Genomic DNA, 24,153 nt, shown 5'->3' with positions numbered 1-24,153 from the left:
TAATTTGTTAATTTCTTGAATAGGTCTGTATTTTGTGTGCATTTGCGTAATCATGTGTGTTACAACTGTCCCTTGGGCAGTTCCCCTAATTTGTTAATTTCTTGAACAGGATCCCAATTTTGTTATGCTCTGGGCGAGGGCTCCTTTTCTTTATTTAACCCCACTCCCCTTGCTTGTTCGCACAAGGTTAATTTAAAAAGAATCCCTTTCCCTGTGGATACCTTTTTCCAGTCAAAATCTATTTACTTTCTAGGAGGAGCCAATTTAAACAGACGTTCTTGAGTCAAAGAAAGATTAAGTTTATTAGTTACTAAAATAAACCCAAGAACACAACACACTCTTTTGAACACTGATCAGATGGAAAGTTAAAAGTCCAAATAAAAATACAAAACTATACAAATTAGTCTTTGCTAGACCGTGAACATAGATGATGGTATGTTTCAGCTGTTAAGTTGGTTGATTGCAATAGAGCTGCCTCTGGCAGGTTAGCATTTGCTTTGGATAAACTGCATTCTGTAGGGTAGCTGGTAAGCTGTCCAATGTCCTTTTGCTTGTGGCTTTTGCTGAACTTTGTTTCCTCAACAGTGAGAGAGGGAGAGATGTTCCTTTTTTTGCCTGTAAGCTGCAAGAGTGACTATACGAACATAAGACGTAGGGGCAGAATTAGGCCACTTGGCCCATCGAGTATGCTCCGCCATTCAATCATGGCTGATATTTTTCTCATCCCCATTCTCCTGCCTTTTCCCCATTACCCATAATCCCGTTATTAATCCCTATCTATCTTTGTCTTAAAGACACTCAATGACCTGACCTCCACAATCTTCTGCAGCAAAGAGTTCCACAGATTCACCACTCTCTGGCTGAAGAAATTCCTCCTCATCTCTGTTTTAAAGGATTGTCCCTTTAGCCTGCGGTTTGTGCCCTCTGGTTCTAGTTTTTTCTACTAGTGGAAACATCCCCTCTACATCCACTCTATCCAGGCCTTGCAGTATCCTGCAAATTTCAATAAGATCTCCTCTCATCCTTCTAAACTCCAACGAGTACAGACCTAAAGTCCTCAACCATTCCTCGTACAACAAGCTCTTCATTCCAGGGATCACTGCTGTAAGCCTCCGCTGGACCCTTTCCAAGGCCAGCACATCCTTCCTTAGATACGGGACCCAAAACTGCTCACAATACTCCAAATGGGATCTGACCAAAGCCTTACATAGCCTCAGAAGTACATCCCTGCTCTTGTATTCTATTCATTAGATTCACTGCGATCTCTTGGTTTCTGTGTCATACACACACTGACATCCCAGCACCAGTACACATAAAACAGGTCTGCAGTTGGCTTTTTATCCCAGTTTCCTGTGTATTCTGGAAGGGAACAACAACAAATCTATTTCCTCATATCTTCATTAGGAATGGGTTGGTTAGGGTCGACATGGGTTTTTAAAAGAGCCAAATCAGGTCGAATCATGGCGATACTTGATTTCTGCTTTACACTTTTGAGATGTGGTTAGAATGTCATCTTAACATCTTCTGAAGAAGTATGAAAGGAAAGTTTGAATGTGCACTAGGTGCTGTGCTACTTCATCTCAGCCAAGCAGACTTGTAACAGCCAAAAGCCCTCCTATCTTCCTTGACACTGCCTCTGATCACCAAATCTGTGTTCAGCAAGCCCCCCTGCAATCATCAAGCCTCTCTGTGATTACCAAGCAAGCCCCTCTGTGATCACTAATTCCCCTGTGATCATTGATTTTCCTCAATTCCCCCATCTTCTTCCTTGATTTCTCCTGAACTCTCTGATAGCTTCCCTCTCTCCCATACTACCTTCAGATCCCTCACTGAATGCCCCTGAACTCTTCCTCACTCTTTCTCTGACTCCTTATGATCATGCCTTGACTATCCATACTGCAGATGATATGGTGTTGGACTGGGGTAAACATAGTAAGAAGTCTCACAACATCAGGTAGAAGTCCACCAGGTTTATTTGGTAGCAAACGCCACTAGCTTTCGGAACGCTGCTCCTTCGTCAGGTAAGTGGGAGTTCTGTTCACAAACTTATACGACCTGTTTGTGAACAGAACTCCCACTTACGTGACGAAGGAGCAGCGCTCAGGAAGTAGTGGCGTTCGCTACCAAATAAACCTGTTGGACTTTAACCTGGTGTTGTGAGACTTCGTTTTGTATCCATACTGCATTAGCGATTAGTCTTGCGATTTCTAACGCAAAGCACTTCAAAACTTATTTGCTCCTGAGCCTATTCTGCAGCATTCTCCATCTAACAGGTAGCCAAGCCTGTTAATCAGGCTGTGAAGGTTTCCACATTTGTTATTTAAGGAGTTCATCCTAACTAGACCATCCATACAATCCGTGTGTAATCACTGCACAAACAAACTGCGTTAACCTCAAGAGGGCTCCACAGTATTTGTATGTAAATACTGTAACTGGTTCGCTCATATTCTGTTGTTAGTGGATTAGAACGGGGACCTTTTTACCCTAGAAATGAATGGATGCATGCTGAATGTGTTCATATGACATTGCTGTCTGCAAGCACGAATCCGATTAAAAAAAGGGCCAAAACAGTGTTCTGAGAAAGTGTTACACACTTGCACATTGTAGGCTTTTGAGTTCAAAAGACATGACTGTATTCAAATATGTTATTAAAAATCTTATTATTTCAAACTGTTTCTCATTGGTATATTCTTCTTTCAGTTTTCTTTTTCTTTCCCTCTTTTATTTGCTTCTGCTTTATCCTCATTTGTTCATTGTTGTAAGAATCCAGAACTATGTTTGGTTTATTCGTTTCCCCTGCCGCTCTGCCATTTTACCTCATCTCCTCCCTTCTACTCTGCGTGCCTCACAATCCTTGCATTCATAAGATACTAAAACATGCATTCCTTTTTTGTGTGTGTGTTGCCTCCAATTTATAACACACTGCTGTTCCTGCCCGAATTGCTTGGTTTGAGCCAGCATCTGTAAATGGTTGACCACACTGAAAAGGAAATATCAAACATTACCGCACTGATTTAAGCAGCTTCCATTTAACATTAAAAAAAGTAAAGCAGATTGAAAATTCATGCCTTTCCCGCCCAACACTAGGGATCCAACTCGAACATGGGAACTTTTATGAATGGTATCGTTGGGGTGCTAATATACACAGAATGAGGTACAGGAGTCACTCAAGGGCATCCATCCCAGAAAAGCCACCCAAAATGCCTGGAAGGACAGCTCTCTGTAACACAAGAGAGCCTAGCCAGAATACGCTTAGACATAGCAGACCTCAGGAAGTATGACAAAATAACATGATCCAACAATTTCCAAATTAAGTACACGCATCTACTCCAGGTATACATATCACAAAGTGCATTTAAAGCTTATTGAATGCTTAGCATACATAGCCATATGGTGACATGGCACATTTACCAACTGCAACTTATGTTGGATCCTGAAGTTTTAACCAGACTTCACAAGGAATATTGTGTAATACATCCTAATTGTAATGATGCATGTACAGTTATTGTCACAATGTATATTGGTATATATTCATCCTTATAAATGCTCCTTAAGTTTATTGGAGCCAAAAATGACTTAATTCTTTGACATGTCATGACAGCACAAAATAAAATGAAACTGATGCAAATTAGAGGGTTCCAAAATAATAATTTCTTTACTAAGGTGACCATCTTAGATAACCTTGTCTATAAGAGCATCAAAGGGAAAGATAAAGGAAAAGATCCCTTACACCTGGAGTTGGTAACGTCATGTTCCTGTTTTGTGTCGTCCCACTACTGACGTAATGATAAAGGTATACAGTCATAATAACATAACATTATATTGCAATGCAGCCTCCACTTAAAGGTTTCTTTTGATCCAACATTGTAAATACTTCTTCTATTGTAAGGACAGTCTGACAGCATCCGCTAAACAATTCAGCACCTCATAGCGTCCTAAGTAAGTCGTTAATGTTCACATGCCTGCATACTATGTAACTTGCAATATTGATGAGGTAGTGCGGAGTGAGTCACAGTTCCTAGGTAATGACAGGAGTAGGAACAGAAACCTACAGTGTGAATGGCCAATTAAGTATCATAGATTGACTATTTTGAGAAATTCAATTGTGTGATGAAATTTAGCAGCCACGGTCTGCACTAGTGTTATTCAGTGGAGGAATAGATGAAAATGTGCAATAGTGCATTAGTTAATTGACATTGGATAATAGATGCCCATCTTACTCTGGAAAGAGATGAATGTTTATAAGTTGGGGGCAGTAATTCTTTTTCCATTAACAATGCTCTCCCTATTGTGGAAACTACCCAGATCTCCTCGCAGTAAATGATATGTACACAGCTCTGTACACAACTGTACACAACTCTGGTGCGGCCGCACTTGGAGTACTGTGTGCAGTTCTGGTCCCCACATTACAGGAAGGATGTGGAGGCTTTGGAGAGGGTGCAGAGGAGGTTTACCAGGATGTTGCCTGGTATGCAGGGGAGGTCCTATGAGGAGAGACTGAGGGATTTGGGGTTGTTTTCACTGGAAAGAAGGCGGCTAAGAGGGGATCTTATAGAAACATATAAGATGATTAGAGGTTTAGATAGGGTGGATGGTGATAGCCTGTTTCCTCGGATGGAGAAATCTAGCACGAGGGGGCATGGCTTTAAATTAAGGGGGGGTAGTTATAGGACGGATGTCAGGGGCAGGTTCTTTACCCAGAGGGTGGTGAGGGACTGGAATGCCCTGCCTGCTGCAGTTGTAAATGCGCCTAGTTTGGGGGCGTTTAAGAGATTGGTGGATAGGTTTATGGACGAAAAGGGATTGGTTTAGATTAGTGGGTCAATGTTTTTTTTTAAAAATAAGACTGGTCGGCGCAACATTGTGGGCCGAAGGGCCTGTTCCGCGCTGTAATGTTCTATGTTCTATGTTCTATGATATAGCTCAGCCACTGCCTCCTTGCTGAACCCATGTCTGTGCAGTGTTTTTCCATCATTCCCAAGGAGTGTATCAGGGCCTATAGATATAATTGGGGGCATAAATAATCATTTCTGCCATGTTATAAAGTGAAAGGTGGTTAAATGTACCCTGACTAATCTTGACCAGTTTTCAGTAATTTTTAACTCAGGCACATTATGCAGTGTGATTGACAAGGGGGATAAGAGTCAAGGGGGGATAAGAGTGAAGTGGGGATCCAGCACAACTGTATTGAACACTTCATCAAGGAAAAACAATATTTATCAGACTCTACTATTGTAGTTTAATTAAACTTTATAAAACTTGATTAATCTCTTCACAAGATTTCAGGAAAGTATTTAATCTCCAAGTAAACACTCTCAATTCTACACTAGCTATCGACACACACTTCTGAGAATTCACTACACCCTATCCACAGTCCCTATCACTGCATTTGAACTGTTTGTCTGAAAAGAGTGGAAAAACCTATTCAGTAAGTCTGGAACGGGCTGATGTTTCAGGATCTGCAGTCATTAATTCTCCTCTTGCCTAGGGTTGGTTCTGGTCTTTGGGTCATCTTACTGGGGTGGGCTTCAGAGTCTGATCAGTCCATGAGGTACAGAAACTGGAGATGCTCTGCTATCAGTCGAGGGTGTTTTTTTTCCAAAAATACACTTTATTCATAAGAAATCTGCAAGAATATTACAAACATTCCAAAATCACCATCACAGCAAAAGCAGTACATTCAGTGCCTTTAGATATATCAAGTAACACTCTGAGATGACTAAATACATAAATGAAATGTTCAGACATTTCACATTGGTCCTTACAAATGTTACAAAGTTAATTTTAAATGTTGTTTACATAGAACAAGTTACACTCTGAAGTGCTTCAGTACAACTGAGGTACATGTAATATTCATTATATATACATCAATGAGTCATTCAACCTGAAGGGATTCTGTTCCGTTTGGTTTACTGTGGCTAAAAGGTCTTTGACAGCAACCTCTGCAGCAGCTGCCTGAAGCTTTAGTGCATCCCTCAGCATGTAGTCCTGGGCTTTGGAATGAGCCAGTCTGCAAAACTTGGTCAGTGACAACTCCTTGTACTGGAAGACCAACATGTTTTGGGCAGACCAAAGAGTGTTTTTCACCAAGCTGATAATCCTCCTGCAGCAGCTGATACTTGTCTCAGACTGCGTTCCTGGAAACAGCTCATAGACACCAGAGTCCTGTACATTGGAGCTGCTCAGGATGAACCTCGACAAAAACCACCTCATCTCCAGATTTTCTTTGCAAAAGCACACTCCATAAAGAAGTGGACAATGGTCTCTTTCCCATCACAGTCACCTTGAGGGCAATGTGCAGATAGGATGATACTCCAGGTGTGTTGAAAGGATCAGACAGGGAGGGCCTTTCTCACCACCAGTGAAGCTAGGTCTTGGTGCTTGTTTGAAAGTTCCGGTGATCAGACATTTTGTCAGATGGCTCAGGGAACCATCCGACAGGATCCACCACCTCGTTTTTCCATCGTGCCTCTAGGGTAGACCACTTCTTGATGGACTTGTGGTCAAAGGTGCTTTTCTGTGTAAATTTTTCTACGAAGGCCAGGTGGTGCGGTACAGTCCAACTACATGGAGTGTTCAGCTGCAGCTTGGCCAAACCTTCGCAGCATTGGGGATAGGTAGAATCTCAGTACATAGTTACACTTGGTGTTTACGTACTGGGAATCTACACAGCTTGATTCAGCCACACACAAAGATGATCACTAGGAGTAGGACAATGTTGGGGCAATTTTTTCCCCCTTTAAAGGTTTGTACATCATGTCCCTATGAACGTGGTCCATTTTTGACATCCCAGATGAAGTGGAAAATGGTTCGGGTGATCTCCACAGCACAGGAGCGGGGAATGGGCCACACCTGCACTATCTACTGGGAGAGCCTCCCATCTGATGACGAGGTTTTTACCTGCAATGGAGAGGGAGCGTCACTCTCACATTGCCAGTTTTTGGTTCATTATAGCTGCTCGCTCCCTTCAGTTTCTAATGCATGTCTTGGTCCCTTCAAACCATATCCCCAGTATTCTCAGGCTGTCTGACTTGACAGTAAAGGGGACTAAGGTGCTCTGTGGAGATCCTGTTGAAGAAGGTGCAAACGCTAACAGAGCTGGGGCTCCAGGATGCCTGTTTTTGCACCCTTGTCAAGGATACGATGGCCTGTGTCCAATACTAGCATCGGACAGAGACAGGAAGATCCAATGAGGTGAGTTTGCATATTTGCAGGTTGCAGAACATAGATTTTAACCTTCAACTGTCAAGTGCTGTTCTTGTCATACTATGTCTTTGGCCTCCCATTGAGTTGGGTGCCACCAAGTCTGCATAGCATTCTTTTAACAAAGCAGGCTCACTGGAGGTATAAACAATGGTTCGTTCTGAAACAGTGTGGCCAGGCAGTTCCAAGTCTGTCTGGTTTTGACAGGAAGTTATTGTCCAAGGCCTGGCTGCACGAGTACTATCTGTTCCAGGTCTGCAATTTGCAAATTGCAGAGCCTGGCTAGGTTTAAACTTGGCTCACATATTTTGTGTTTGTATCCGTGCTCATGAAAAATAGTGATATTTTTGTAACATTCCTGGAGGTCATAGGTCTCTGGAATTCTCTGCCCGTTGAAGTGGTGGAGGCTGCCTCGCTAAATATATTTAAGATGCGGGTTGATAGGTTTTTGATAGGCAAGGGGCAGGAATGTGGAACTGAGACACGACAGATCAGCCATGATCTTATTGAATGGCGGGGCAGGCTCGAGGGGCTAGATGGCTTACTCCTGCTCCTATTTCTTATGTTCTTATGTCACCTGAGCACAGCCAATAATAACATAAATACAAGCTAATGAGCTTTGGTGCCATCTGATCTCCTAGGCATAAATTTTGATTTGCTTTGTCCTGTGACGAGATTATGTTGAAAGCTAGTCCTTTATTTTGTAACGGGGAAAATAAAGAGCAATATATCTTTAAGAGAACTGGATAGCTAAAAGCATTGATGGTCTTTGGTGCCTAGGTTGCAAAACAATTAATCGTAGAATCCCTACAGTGCAGGAGACCATTTGGCGAATTGAGTCTGTACTGACTCTTCAACAGAGCATCCCACCCATTACTCATAGCCCCACATATTTACCCCATTAATCACCTGGCATGAGAGGATAATTTAACATGGCCAATCCACCTAACCTGCACATCTTTGGACTTCAAACCGGAGCACCTGGAAGGAACCCACACAGATATAGGGGCGATCGTGCAAGTTCCACACAAACAATCCCCAAGGCCGGAATTGAGCCAGGGTCCCTGGCGTTGTGAGGCAGCAGTCCTAACTACTGTGCCACTGTGTTGCTTTGCATTTAGCAGGAAATGGGTGCAAAAAATTCAAAGAGCTGCCTCATTATGCCTTTCTTTGTATTGAATTTGAGTGGAAAGGGCATTAATTGGAAGAATTTTTCTGGTACAAAGTCTGCTCAATAACATTAGAATCTCACACTGCTGAACCACAGAATACAGTGGCAGTGTTCTTTCAAGAAGTACATGTCGGATGTTGGATACCATTTGGTAGGTCATAATGAAGTCTTTGTAATATTAAGTACTTTAGCTGTACATACAAACAAACAAAGAGCAAAGAACAAAGAACAAAACAGCCCAGGAAACAGGTCCTTCGGCCCAACGTGCCCGCGCCGCCATTTTAACGCTACCAGTCCCCCCCCTCCATCCATGACCCTTATCTATTGTTTTATGGCCATCCACATTGAGGGAAACTAATTTAGGGACAATTTATTACTGCCAATCAGCCTAATAGCACATCTTTGGGGTGTGGGAGGAAACCGGAGCACCCGGAGAAAACCCACGCAAGCACGGGGAGAATGCGCAAACTCCCACAGACACTGGCCCAAATCCATGTGTCTGCACAGCAATCAGTGATAGTCACTGAGCTGTCGTGTTGCCCAATATCTGGTCCAGTTTAAGCACACACTAATGACATGAAGCACTAGGCCAATCTCGAACAACCAAGGGCAGCCCAAGTACGACCCATCGCACGTATGCCCCTCGATGGACAACAAGGCGGACCGACTTAAAACCTGTGAATGAAAAGAAAAAGAAACATGTTTATTAACTGCAAGAACTATGTACGTATATACGGTAAAGGGTTCAAGCTAGGAGCTGAGCAGATGCCTAGGTGCGGGTTATGTGTTCTCTTACATCACAGTATAGGCGGTACTGTCCCATGTTAACCCTGTATGTGCTAGACCCTTCTACAGTAAATAACTGCCCCCTGCATCTGCTACACTGTGGAATGCAAAGCTAAAATGCAGTTTGAACCCAGTATAGTGAGTCTGTTGGCATTACATCTGTTTCTGAAGCCCCATTTGCATTATAACTTCAAATTCATATTTGTTTTGACTGCAATCAGTTTTAATTATAGTCTACTCATCACCAATTATATAAATTTCCTTACTGTGATTTCAGTTTGATTACAAGGTTTGGACTCTGAATATCTCTTTTGAAATGAGCTGTGAGGATGTTTGAATAAAATCAGCCTCTCAAAACTGTAAGATTTGGATCCCCATTGTCTCAGCTTCCCACTTTCACCAAGCCAGGACACATGGAATTGTGTTATGCTAATTGAACACTTACACTGAGATAGAGGTGTCACAATCTCACAAGAGGCCCTAAAATCCAAGGACTGTTTAGAGTTCAGTCTGTGACCAGGACTTCACCATGTGAGGAATCATTAGTACAAACTGCATGCTGATACTGCATGCCAACATATGGTGTGTTGGGTAGTGTCACCACACGGCTCTGTGCAACCTAATGCAGTGCTAAGAAATATCAAGTGTGCAGCTGTAAGCTGCCAACAGACTCATAACACTGATTTCGAACTGCACTTTAACATTACATTCCATTGTATAGAAGATCTGGGCTAAAATCCTCTAATATCGACCTGTCACCACCGCCAGCGAGAATGGAGAATTTGGCACTCAGCCAAATCTCCATTCAATGCACCTGCTCTGGAGAATCTCAGCCCCGGGTGTGATTGAGATTACTGGCCACAGTGTGAGATATGTATGTAGTACAAGAGTCCAGTACGTATAGGGTTAACATGGGACTGAGTACAGAACACTCATAAAGTGATGTAAGAGAACATGTGACCCATACCTAGGGGTCAGTAGGACAGAGCTGTGTGCACAAGTAAGAATGGGCACAACTCTTAGTTTCAACTCTTTACTGTATAAGTATACACTGTTATTGTAGGTAATAACAGTAAGAAGTCTCACAACACCAGGTTAAAGTCCAGCAGGTTTATTTGGTAGCACAAGTCACAAGCTGTCGGAGCACTGCTCCTTTACCAGGTGACTGGGAGTTGTTTAGGTAATAAGCATACAGTTAAACTGCTTAAGATTACAATGACTTCATTAAGAACTACTGAATAGTATCCAATACCCAACTACCTGTGTATGTTTGTGTGTTGGGGTAGATGTGGAGGGTGGAGAGCAGATAATAGGGTGTTGGTGTGGAAGGAGAAACACAATGGAATTAACAATGGAAAGGAAACATTATTGATTTGCAGTATTAATCAGATTCTCTTTGGTGAAGGATTTGCACATTGCCTAACTCAGAAAAGCAAGACTCATAATAATGAGAATTTACACAATTGCCAGCAAAATAATTAAGTAATTTACTGAACAAGAGCTATACATGGCAGTATAATTTTATGTGAATAATTGTGAAATGATGCACTGGGGAGAAACAGGATGAATATGTGACATAATCTAAATCATACTATTTTGAAGAGGTTTTAAGAGTGCATACTCACAGACTTTTCAAAGTGGCTAAGACACCTAGCTTAGAGGAGAGGAGAATCATGGCTATAAGACAACAAACATATATGAATTGCACAGGATATTTACTGTGCACTAGTAAAACACCAGAAAAAAGGTGAAATTCCTTTTCTTGGTATGTTTGGGTTTGGCACCATTTCCCCAAATTCAAATTGGAGCTAAGGCAAATCAAGAATGTTTATAAAATTATTTCATTCATTTATTGCCCATGCTTAATTGCCCTTGAACTGAGTGACTCGCTAGGTCATTTCAGAGGGCAGTTAAGAGTCAACCACATTGCTGTGAGTTGGAGACTCATGTATTGGGTGGCATTGTGGTTAGCACTGCTGCCTCGCAACGCCAGGGACCCGGGTTCTGTTTCCAGTTTGGGCCATTGTCTCTGCGGAATTTTCCCCGTATTTGCATGGGTTTCCTCTGTGTGCTCTGGTTTCCTCCCACAGTCCGAAAGACGTGCAGGTTAGGTGCATTGGCTGTGCTAAATTCTCCCTGGGTGTACCCGAATAGGCGCCAGTATGGCAACTAGGAGATTTTCACAGTAAATTCATTGAAGTGTTAATGTAAGCCTACTTGTGACAGTAATAAAATAAACTTAAAACTTTAGGCCAGACCAGGTAAAGATGGGAAATTTCCTTTCCTGAAGGTATTGTTGAACCAGATGGGGGTTTTTTCATGGCTGATTTACATTTTAGAATTTTCAGGCATGCCACTTACTAATAGATTTAAAGCCAGAAGTGGCATAGTTTAGTTTTGCACGAGCCTGACAAAATACTGGAGAAAATACTAATCAAGGTGCAATTAGGTGGATGAGTGATCTGTGACCATCTTGAAAGCATAACGGCTATTCTCACTAATGCAGCAGAGCTTTGTAGTGGCTAAAAACCTAATTGCTGAAGTAGGTTGCACACTCACCTTTAGTCAGCAGAATAGGTTCAAACCCTATTCCAGGAAGGACTTGAACACACAGGCTGGGATTCTCTGACCTCATCCACAGCTAGGATCCTCCTGTCCCAGTGTTGTGAATAGAAATTTGGTTGAGCGCCAAATTCCCTGTTCTTTCTGGTGGGGCAAACAACATTGGAGAATTCAGGCCATAAACTAAATTGGGAGAATTTCACATTGTTGCTGCTTTGATCCTGTAGATTAGAAACTAAACTGAAGTACTGCCCACTTGTTCAGGTGCAATTTGAGATTCCCATGGCATGATTTGGAGAAGTGAATGGGTTTTAGCAATATGTGGTCACCATTCTCCTCTCACCATAAATGGGAAATTGATTGCTTGGGAAGTGTTTTTAGATCTTTCTGAGAGAGATATGAGATACTATGTAAAATCCAAGTTCTTGATTTTTTTGAAGTTAAGTTTTGAATAACTGCTGGACAGTTCATTTAAATTGAAGGACAAACTATAATGAATTGTTCAGGCAATACAATCGCATTGACCTCTGCTTTACACTGTCGGGTCAGAATAATTATACTTTTTTGCAGGAGGTACGAAAAAGAATACCTCAAGATGAAGAAAAAGTTCCCCCTGAAACAATTCACACAGCGTTTCGAGAAAAAGAGCAAATTGCAACAGTGAGTGCTTTAATTTCCAACCTATTTGTAAGCATACGAGAAAACAACTGCATTTTCTTTCACTTTCAGATTTCAGGGGCTGAACAAAAATCACTTTGCAGACCCATGGGGCAGGATTTTCTGGCTGCACTTGCCTCGAAACTGGAAAATCTCACCTGAGGTCAATGGACCTTCCCATGGTTTGCCCCTCACTCGCTCCAGTGCCCGTGGTGAGCAGGATGGGAAAATTCGCCCATGGACGCTCACAAAGAAATCCAAATTATAATATTTCAGCTTGTTGTGCTGAGTAACATTGTTGGAGGGCTCTGCCCCATAATGTAGAACTGCAACGAATAGGAGAGAGCAATGAAGTGGTAAAGATTGAGTAACACTAAATCTAGATTTGAAAAGAGTGAATGAGAGTAAGGTTTGCTGCAGTTTAAAGTCCAAGGAAAAAAATAGAGAAGAATTTATAATGAGCCTTGATTTCCACATAAGCAGTCTACAGGGTGGATTTGAACCCATGTCCCCAAAATATTATCTTGGGCCTCTGGTTACCATGCCAGTGACATTAATATTGCACCATCATCTCCCCATACATGATATATCGTTTCATTGTTGTGTCTTCTGTAGTTTACATGTTGAATTTATTTCCAAAGACAATTTAAAAACCAATTTAGTTAAAGCAATTTATCATTTTGTGAAAAGAGATCAACAAGAGGATCAACTGGCATATTGTTGAGACTATTTCTATAGTTGCACAGAAGTTAGTATTGTTTCTCCCTTCACAGATGCTGCCTGACCTGCTGGGTATTTCCAACATCTTTTATTTCAGATTTCTAGCCGCCACAGTATTTTGATTTTGGACATTCATTGCTTTGCTCATTGTCACCTTAGACATCGATGACCATTGCTGTCTAAAACACACAGAAATCCTTTGCTGCCTGAAGCACACACATAAAACCTTTGCTCTCTAAAACACACAGAAACTCATTATTCTCTCTGACTCACAACAAAATCCTGTACTGTTTGAGGCACAGAGAAACTCACTCCTTGGTCTAACATATGTAGTAACCTCAACTCTTGTGGAAACCCGTTGCTCTGTTTAGCATTTTTCTTTCAAAACTACTAAGAAATGTGTAAGGTTTTAGTTTGATGGGACATACCACATTTAATTAATTCTGGAGAGTTTGGGTACATGAAGTTTAACCAACTAAAACCAGGTTAATATCAAATTACCAGTAGTATCTACAGGCAGACAAACTTAACAATTAAATCCTTAGCCTGTAAGGTTGACTGGAAACTAAGGGCCCTATTTTACCATTTTGATTCTAAGTGCTGGGCAGATTTGAAACTGGGAGTATTTCAGATCTGACTGTTAAGATCCATTCTCATGCGCCTACATATGCACTCTGTCTGCAAAAATATCAGAAATTTTGAAACATGATGCAGAAGCCTGTGGGCAGGGTTAATGCGTCCAAAGTTCTGCAGCTCCGATTGGCACCTCCAACTGTGCACGCGCAGAATAAATGATACAATGTGACTCTCCTGCCACATCCCTTCTGGGATGGTTAATGCCTCCCCTGACCCCCACAACATTACTGACCCCCTTATCCCCCCCATCCCTCTCATCACCCAGACTAATCACGGGCCCCACCCTACCCATCTCCCCCCCCCCCCCCCCCCGCCAACCCTGACCTCAGGCAGAGTGACAGCGGATGCCACTTCTCCCTTACTGATCTCAGGCAGAGTGGCAGCGGACTCTTCCCCACCCTTTCATCCACTGATCTGCTAGTGACAGCAGATCTCACCGATCTCAAGCAGAGAGCCATCGGATGCTAGGCACCTATTCTTACTGGAGCGCCCGAATCAGACTTTTGTGGAGCATGTCTGTTTTGCACCAATTCTGGATGGGAGAACATGGTGGTAAAGGAGGAAGTGCCGGTAAAGTTGGGCGTGCAGCCCCTTAAGTCAATTTAAATGCACGCAAATGCATTTAAATGGCAATCATGCTCGTTTCGAGCGCTGTCCTAATTGTGGCCATTTTCGGGCTTTGGTAAAGGGGGAACCAATGTGGAGGTGGGTGCGGATCGTGCTACTCACCTCACGCCCAACTTTACCAAGTTTTCACACCCAAAAGTGGGCGAAATGCAATGGTAAAATCAGGTCCTAAGAAGGCAGAATTTCATCCCTCAGAGATTGATCTATTTCATCATGTTCCATGAGTGTACCAGGTTGCCTACTTGATCATTAGCAATATTCTGGATTGCTGCTGATCAATTTCTTTGGATTTTGGATTTCAAATCCATGAGGGATTTCTTGCAGAGCTTTCATAACATGGCACATAACCATTGAACCACCTTCACTGTAAAGAAATCTCGGCAAGGAGGGGACACGGTGTTATTCTCAACTGGTTTATGTCTTTAGCACTATTTTAAGGACCACTGTGCTAATTCCACTATTATTGTTGTTCTCCCAAAATGAATGGCTGAATTTCATGTGCCCTAGCATGTTTCGCACAGGGTGGGGTTATGTAAAATAGTGTGTGCCCGTCCCACCACCGGCTCATTCACCCCCATAATATGACAGATTAACCACCATATTAAAATAACCACATAAGGGACAATTTGGCTTGTTATCAAATCTATTGACCCTAATAATATGCTTCCTGTGCCATAATACATTTGAGTTGGTGTGGGCTGCAAGTGTCAATGTATCAGCAGATACACTGTTAAGCCAATTCCATTGATAAGGACAGGTAATAAACATTGGTTTACCTTTGAATGTAAAAGCTGGAACAATCAGGAGTCAACAAAAGAGTTGGACCAAACCGGGGACAAATTTGGAGAGTCTATCAGTCTGCTGAGCTGCCTCAAGGATAAATCTGCTTGAGATAAAGAAAGACTAACTTTAGGCTCATTCTTTGACCATGTACAAATATTGGAATTAAGAGCAGGGTGGAAGAGGGAAGCCTGATTTTTAATCTCAAATGGTTAGAGGGCTGAAATGAAGTGGAAGGGGGAATGCTCTTCATTGTCTTCCCTTTTCCAATGATGAAGTTGCCTACCTGCCTGATGCACCCCCTGCCCAATGCACCCCCTGCCCCCACTCCCCAGGCTAAACCCTCCTTCCTTCCTACTTTGTCTTTGCCCCACAACCCCCCTGAACTTTCCGATCCCTATCCACACATACCTGATTACCTGCCTTGGGCACCTCTCCTTAGCTGCAGTCTCATCAGCTGCCACAGATACTTATCAGGAATAATGAGGCTGCTGGTCTATCTGCAGCTTCACATGTTGGGACGTAAGACCCACTTGGCCCTCATCATTCTGCCTGGCAGTTCTTTATTGATGTGGGGCTGCTCTGTATGGGGTCAGCAGGCTCCATGTCATCATGGTTTCCAGGGGAACCAGCGGTGGAAAGGGCTGCTCCCTGCTATTATTCCATCTGATGTATTTGATATTTTGAGCTATCATTTTCTACTTTTAAATTTCCAGCCCAATACATTTGATGTCAAGATCAGAGTCCTGGGCGGCGATCTTATGAGAAAAGATTCCAAGTCTAGAATAAGCATGAACGTTTCTTATCTTTTACAATCTGTGATCTTATGCAGTTAAGTCCGTTTCTCATCTATAGGGGGAGGAGCTTAAATCACCCAAATACTGGTTGCTCTTAGCTGACCTCCGTGGCCCAAAGTAGGCCCCTTTCTCCAGCTACAGGAGGGGACGTGCATCTATCGTGACCACCCGTCCTCCCTTCCCTCCTCACCCCACAGCTGCACTGATTGATCCGTGCCCTCGCCCCCAGCCCAGGCCGATCCCTCCCCCCACCAATCACATTGCACAGTGCGCAGCAGTTCCCCCCACCTCGCCGCCAATACTTGGTCTGCCCTGACCCCTCATTAGGCTTCACCCCTTGGCACTGTCTGGTGGCAGGAGGACAGTGCTGGGGTGCCAGATTGGCACTACCAGGGCAACAGGCTGGCAGTGCCAGGTTGGTGCTGACCAAAGGGCACCACCCTCTCTTGCCCCCGACCTCCTGGGTGGGGCCTCAGTGGCCTTCAGTTATATAGGTGAGCTCATCACGCCGGGTCCCCATTGCTGATGTTCCAATTTTCTGTTAATAACTTGCACAGCAAACCCGAAGTTTTGAGTCTGGTTGACCCTCCATCACAGCGAAGGGTTCCTTCTCTTGAAGACTGTTTCTGACAAAGAGCCCATCTAACAAAGACCCCTGTACAAAGGATCGCTTCTGATGAAGGGCCACCCAGGCTCAAAACTTTAGTTCTATTCTCCCTCCACGGATGCCATCAGGCCTGCAGAGATTTTCGAGCATTTTCTGTTTTTGTTTCAAATTCCAGCATCTGCAGTAATTTGCTTTTATCTTTGTGTTAGGATAGTTAATGCTTAGGCTATTAGCATCACAATGGGATATTAGGATCTGTGAAGGCTTCCCTTTGTTTGAAGTTGCCTGAAGCCCATTGTCTGCAGGGTCATTGTGTTGGCTCAGTTGGAATGTTTATGCTAGGCCAGGAGTGTTACATTCCAGATGTTTGACATGTGTGCCTTGTTAACTTTGAATCTTCTGGATGTCAGCATGTATAAGAAGTCTCAAAACACCAGGTTAAAGTCCAACCAATTTATTTGCTAGTAAACTCACAAGCTTTCGGGGTTTGCCCCTTCGTCAGGTGAATGGAGAGTTCGCCTTTCCATTCACCTGACGAAGGGGCAAACCCCGAAAGCTTGTGAGTTTACTATCAAATAAATTGATTGGACTTTAACCTGGTGTTGTGAGACTTCTTACTGTGATTACCCCAGTCCAACGCCGGCATCTCCACATCATGTCAGCATGTGACCAGTTGGAGACATCTCATCAGATCAGCAATTTTCCATTTTGAAAAGCACAAAAGATGATTATATAAAAGTAGTCCAGCTGATGAATATATATATATGTGTCTTCATCATGACATCCACTTTTTTTTGCAGTCCAAGCCAGAGACCGCTGAGGTTGCTCCAAGGAAGTGCTTAAAGGTGCCAAAGGATCTCTCATTCATGTCCAAGGAGACTATTTCAATGATACTTGAGGTAAAGTACCAAAGTTGAGAATAAGAATGGAAAAACAACTGTGATTGTGAAAGTTCTTTGCTTTTTACAATAATGATAGTTGTGGTAAATCTGACCTTTAACTATAGTCAAATATTAATTGGTTTTGTTTTTGGAGCCAGCGTATTAATTTTTTGTGTAATGCCTTGTTGAATGCCTTTTGGAAATCCAGAAGTACTAGATCTATTGGTTCCCCTTTATCTATCTTACTAGTCACATCTTCAACAAACTTTAAAACACGATTTCCCTTTCATAATACTATGTTGACATTGTTCATGTGCTATGATTTTTAAAATGCATTATTAAGACGTCTTTAATAATAGTTTCCAACTTTTCCTGATCACCAATGTCAGACTTTAGTTCCCTGTTTTCCCTCTCCCTCCTATTTGAATCGGCGTTACATTTGCTAACTTTCAATTCATCACGATTATTCTAACATCTAAGGAATTTTGGGAAATCATAACCAGCACATATACTATCTCTGCACTTCCTTTCTTTTGAGGACCCTAGAAGGTTGGTCATCCGTTCCTGTGCATTTATTGGATTTTAGTCCCTTAAGTTTATCCAATATTTTGTCACTGTTGATCCTAATTATCTTAAGTTGCTCACTACTTTTAGCCCATAGATTACCCTCTAATTAATTTGTCTTCCACTGCAAAGACAAATTTGTTCAATGTCTCTTTCTTCATTTTCCCCATGATAATTTATTCAGTCTCTGCCTTTAAGGCACAAACATTTACTTCAGATACCTCTTTTTTATAGACTTGTAGTTCATTGAATAAACTCACCTCAATTTTGTTAGTGGAGTTATTTTAATACTAGCAGTAGCTAATTAACACCAGATCCCTGATTGAAAAATTCTGGCTACTTAGTCATCAGGGAGCAGTGTTCTAACAATTCTAGGAAGTAGAGGCAGTATTCAGAATTGTTTGTGATAGAAATTTAACACAAAATGAACTAAAAGGAGTGGATATATTTTGCTAAATGGTATGCATTGTCTGTATCGCATGCAAGAAACAATACTTTTCACTGTACACTAATACATGACAATAATAAATCAAATCAAACTTGTCGTAAGCCTGACTGCTGTTCTGAGAGCTATTAACACTGAAGGTCATTGGTTAAATACAAAATCTTGTTCATAACATTGCCTCAGAAAATAACATGATCTTTTGCTAACATGGTTTACAAAATGATATGAACAAGATTTTGTATTTAACCAATGACCTTTAGTGTTAATAGCTCTCAGAACAGCAGTCAGGCTTATGACAAGTTTGATTTGATTTATTATTGTCACGTATTAGTGTACAGTGAAAAGTATTGTTTCTTGCATGCTATACAGAAAATGCATACCATTCATCGAAAAGGAAATGAGAGAGTGCAGAATGTAGTGCTACAGTCATAGCTAGGGATAAAGATCAACTTAAAGCAAGATAGGCCCATTCAAAAGTCTGACGGCAGCAGGGAAGAAGCTGTTCGGTTGATATGTGACCTCAGACTTTTGTATCTTTTTCCCGATGGAAGAAGACGGAAGAGAAAACGGCTGGGGTGCATGAGGTCCTTAATTACACTCGCTGCTTTGCTGAGGTAGCTGGAAGTATTGACAGTGCCAATGGATGGGAGGCTGGTTTGCTTGATGGATTGGGCTACATTCATGATGTTTTGTAGTTTCTTGTGGTCTTGGGCAGAGCAGGAGCCATATCAAGCTGTGATACAACCAAAACAAGGTTTTGTATTTAACCAATAACCTTTACTGTTAATAATTCTCAGAACAACAGTCAGGCAGACAGGACAAATGTTTCCCTTGGGATCTGTTCTGGGGCCTCAAATTTGTAAATTTATTAAAGACTTGGATGAAGAAATAGAGAAAGTTGTATATCAAAGTTTGCAGGCAGGATTTTCACCTCCCCGCCCCCCTCCCACCATCACCCCCATGCAGCATACATTGCAGTGGAGGTGGCTATGAGATCTTCCAGTCCCACCGCTGTCAACAGGGTTTATTGTTGTTCACACCTTCCATCACCGGAGGATCCACATGGGACATTGTCATCAGTGGGACTAGAAGATCCTGTTAGCAGGAATGGCTGGAAAATCCTGTCAATTAAGTCTTAAATTAGAAGAAACAGGAAATAGTGCAGTTGGTAGCAGGAAATTGCAAAGGACATCAATTAACTGAGTCGTCAAAACTTTGGCTGATGGTGTTCAATCTGGGTGGGTGTGAGGTTATCCATTTTGTACCTAAGAAAGATAATCCACATATTTTTTCTAAATGATAAGGGACTAGGAAATGGAGAGGGGTAATGAGATTTGACAGTACAAATATACTGATCATTAAGCTAGTACACAGGTACAAAAAACAATGAAAAGGCTAATGGAATGTTGACCTTTATCTCAAGCAGGTTGGATAACAGTGGGGAAGAATTATGCTTCAGCTCTTTGCAGCCTTAGACTCAGTTTGCAATATAAATTCTGTTTTGTGCTTTTCACTTCAGAAAGGCACATTGGCCATGCAGGAGATGCAATACATATTCGCCAGAATGAGATTGGGACTACAGAGGGTTATTTATACATATATGAATTGAGAATAAGTGGCATAAACTTGACTTGAATTCTCTTCAGCATAAGAAATTGAGGAGGTGACCTGATCAAGTGTTTACAACTTTAAAATTATTTGATAGACAGTGCAAAGAAGCTCTTTCCTCCTATAAGGAAACAAAAACAAGAATACCCAATCTTAAATTTACAGTTTAACCATTTAGGAAGGCAATGAGGAAGCACATTTACGTAGAATTATGTCACCCAAAAAAGCTGAGACATTTGGGGCTTTCAAGATTGAGGTTGATAAATGCTTATTAGGTAAGGGTAGGAAGGGATTTTGAGATAAGATGGACAAATGGAGTCAAAGATAATCTAATTGAACAGTGGAGTTGGGACGAAAAGCTTAATTTCCTATACAATGCCAATATTAATAAAATATTTACGATGAAATTTTGATCAAAAAGAGTTGAGATAAATTATAAACCAATCTGTGAAGAACTGGTTTATAATTTTGTTTCAAGTCCCTTATTTAAAGGAATGAGTTAACACTAAAACAGGTAATACTTTGTTGACCCAGATGAGTGACTCTTTGTTTAGATGAGCAAGAGTTGGTCGTTCAGCTTGTAAAACATTTTGCGCAATGTCTTGAAATTGTACTGAAATTAAAATAATCAATCCACTTGTTCTTCATAGGATTCTTTTTTGAAGGGCTCAAAGCAATTACCAGTCAGTGCAATACCTGATTCTGTCACTCTCGAACCTCAAGAACTGGAAACAGGTATACAGGAAGCCACATCCCCTCAGACAGTGGAGGAAACATCAGATGAAGTTCCTAAAGAAGTGATCGTACCTCTCATGATTGAAGCAGCACCAGATGATGTTCTCGGTGAAGGCAAAAGCGCTGCCATTGAATCACCAGTAGATGAAGGTCCGACAGAGGTCACAACTACCTTGGTGATTGAATCAGCAGAAGGTGAAGATCCAGGTGGAGACTCAGCCTCTCAGATAATTGAAAGAGCACCTGAAGAAGGTCCCATTACAGAAACATCACCAGCAGCAGAAGAAACGGAACAAACTCCACTCCCAGAAGAACTGCCTGAAACGGTAAATAAGTGTTAAGCTTATAATTTAAAGAAGGATATTATTGTCTTGCAAGCAGTTTTCTAATTTTAAAGAGTACATCTTCTATTTTAAGGAGAAGCAGGAGGATACACATATTCAAAAGAAAGAGCAAGCTGCCTTGGTCATACAGTCAACTTACAGAGGTTACAGCACGAGGAAGAAATTGAAAGAGTTATCAGGTCCAACTGAGTGAGTTCTGTAAAGTAATGGTCCAGCAGACATATGTGTTTTCAGTTGCTGCTTCTTAAAGTATCTCTAATTCATCACTAAAATGTATTGCTAACTTTATTTCCTTTTTTTGTGCCAAATATATCAAACATGAATGTTTCAAACACTGGACTGAGGAACCATGTAAACAAAACATACTCCAGGAAGGGGTTTCTTTTTGCAGAGAGAGAGAGAGTAATAGAATTATTTTGGCATTTAATGTGTTTTGATTTTCTAATGTAAATCCCTTTAAAATGTAATAAACGAAAGCAATAGTTCAGTACGTTTCTTCAGCGAGTATACTTCTGACATAGCACTTGCCTGTTTGCATGGAATCAGCTTGACATGGAATAAGGACTTTAGAATTTGGACAAATTAAAACATGTATGAATAGAAACAGCAAGACAGTTGGATATAATCTCACAAAATTAAGCAGTTTTTCTCAAAATCATAAATGCAGACAGTTGGGTTAAATACAATAAGAAATGATACCCCTTTTGAGGTGTTTGGCAATTTTCTATTTTAGTTACGTTTTTACTGGATGCAACATCATGATCTTTGAGTTCTTCTGAATTCCTAAGAAGGAGAATGCCTACTATGGTGCCTTGACATCATGGACATCCCTTACAATGTAAACATTTGTTCAATGGAACATAGTTTGGTTAAGATGGGTGGTACAGTAAGTTTTAAGGCAATTTTGACTGTGTTCATCATTCTGTGAGACATGGCTCTGGCCAAAATTGTCTCTGCATTCAGAACGCCCTGTCTTATCATTTTCCTTGTGCTAGTATCATTCCCATTAGCTCTGCAACAGTTGGTGAAGGAAAATGAAGTATGCAGATCAGCCCATGCTGACCAGGTTACTTCTGTGGAGTTAACAGGACAGAGTGAGAACCCCCAAGTCTACTTGTAGAAGAGAGCTGTGCCATCCAAAATTGAAACTATCCTCTGGATGCTCTTTTCACCAGGATTTGGGATGGATGCAAAGCGGGTAACTTGGACTACATGTTGCCGTAATATTCCGATTTGTTGGGTATGTGTGTGCACGTGTGCGTGTTTAGGTTAGTGGATCGGTAAGGTCTGTATTCAGCAAGTGCACCCCATGCAAGATTTTAAATAATAAATGGATAGTAGAAATCAACAGCGTTAACATAGTTATAGTTAAAACTATGCTAATGGCATGCATGCAAACGTGTTCAATTTAGCAGTGAGGGAAGCTCATCATTGGTGAAAGCTGCCTTCAGCTGACAATGCTATATCTACAGATGGCCCATTAATGAGCTTCCTGGTCAAACAGGGAGGCTCTGCATCATGGCCACAACTTAACTGCCTAACTACATTGCCATTAAAATAAGACTTAAGAGCACAAATATGGCACAGATGTTTTTAAAAATTGAATCTCACTTGTAGATATTCCATTTTTACTTTATTTATGAATGCATTATTATTATTTGTTGAGTCTAGCTTAGTTAGAGAGCGATACAATGGGCAGAATTTTACGAGATTTATTCTAAATGTCCAGCAACCGTGAAGATGGGAGAGTTCCACAAGCAATTTAATGCACTTAGTCACTGAAAAAATGGTCTAGATCATTTCTAGCTGCTGCAGGCAGTGGGCTGGGCTTAATTTGCTAGCCAGCCTGTAGAGGGAGCTACTGCGCATGTGCAAATCTCTGATGCTGCACATGCTCCTTCGCAACTGCAAGGCTCTGACAGACAGACAAAGAAAGTTGTCAAGCCCCTGCTACTGCAGGCAGCCTCGATCAGCTCCCTCAATCCCACTCACAGGGGCCCATGGTAATACACAGACATCTAGCCCCTACTCCTTCCACCACCCAGACCAATTGGGCTCCCCCTCCTCTGATCCAATTGCAGTTGCAGAGTGGCAGCATCCCCACTCCACCCTGATCTGATCCCATTGCAGAGTGTGCAGCGGACCCCCCTTCATGCTGGCCCCCCCCATAGAACCCCCCATAGGTTCCGCCCCAGGCTGATTGAGACAAATTATATAAATCTATAAAGAGTTGCCTGGTGCATAGTGGCAATGTGCCCGCTGAAATTGCCGTGGTGCCAGGCTGGCACTGCCAGCTGGCACTGCCCAAAGGACACCCCCTTTTTCTTTGGCCTCCCTGGATGGGCCTCAATGGCCTCTGGTTCTACCAATGAGGCCAACAGGACTATTCCCTGTTCGTGGAGAGCAGGTGTTTTCCTTGCTGGAGAGAACCTCTCCCACAGAGGCCAGGAAGGCAAGTGAGCTCATTTCTGGTGAGAAGCTGACCTCGCCAGAAATCTGGCTCTCATAAAATCGCAAGAGGTGAGAAATCAGGCGTGATCCTGATTTCTTGGCTGTCACACAATTTTACCAGCTCATTCCCGCCCATCGATGGGTGGGACAAGCCAGTAAAATTCCATCCAATATTTTACATTTTTGCGTTCATTCTTTACTGTATGTTAATATTAATCTCCAGTGTTGCACTCAGCACTCTGTGGAACGTAGCTGTAAAGAAAATTGTCTTAGATCACTCTCAGTGGTAGTTGTAGTGTTGTAGGTGAGATCCTTGTGTGCCACTGACTTTAACTTCGAGGTGGGACATTATTTTTGAAAGTTTTACGCTGAAATGTATTCATGGCATGCAGATATATTACAATTAGAAACCGTAACAGACTGGCATAATGCACAATGTGCCACAAACATGCTGCTTAATTTATCTCTGCATCGCAGCCCACTGTCGGGAATTCAAAATTTTGCATGCTGGCTAATTAAGACAGCCCGTTTGCTACAATTTCTGCTTTTGTGTGTTCCATAAGATATTTCCCTTAAATT

General features: G+C 41.9%; 1 protein-coding gene across 1 annotated transcript in view; it reads left to right on the top strand.

Moving 5' to 3' along the window:
* The window catches only part of LOC145359840 (uncharacterized), a 62,233-nt gene that overhangs the window by 8,603 nt on the left and 29,477 nt on the right, over positions 1–24,153 (top strand). Inside the window, exons 3-6 of the mRNA XM_080214628.1 lie at positions 12,293–12,382; positions 17,347–17,445; positions 20,695–21,105; positions 21,197–21,312. Of these exons, the coding sequence (XP_080070754.1) occupies positions 12,293–12,382; positions 17,347–17,445; positions 20,695–21,105; positions 21,197–21,312 (716 nt within the window). The remainder of the gene's footprint in view (positions 1–12,292; positions 12,383–17,346; positions 17,446–20,694; positions 21,106–21,196; positions 21,313–24,153) is intronic.

The sequence above is a fragment of the Carcharhinus amblyrhynchos genome, chromosome 29, assembly GCF_965287045.1.
Source record: "Carcharhinus amblyrhynchos chromosome 29, sCarAmb.v2.hapA, whole genome shotgun sequence".
Taxonomy (NCBI): Eukaryota; Metazoa; Chordata; class Chondrichthyes; order Carcharhiniformes; family Carcharhinidae; genus Carcharhinus; species Carcharhinus amblyrhynchos.
This window is presented reverse-complemented; position numbering and strand designations above follow the sequence as displayed.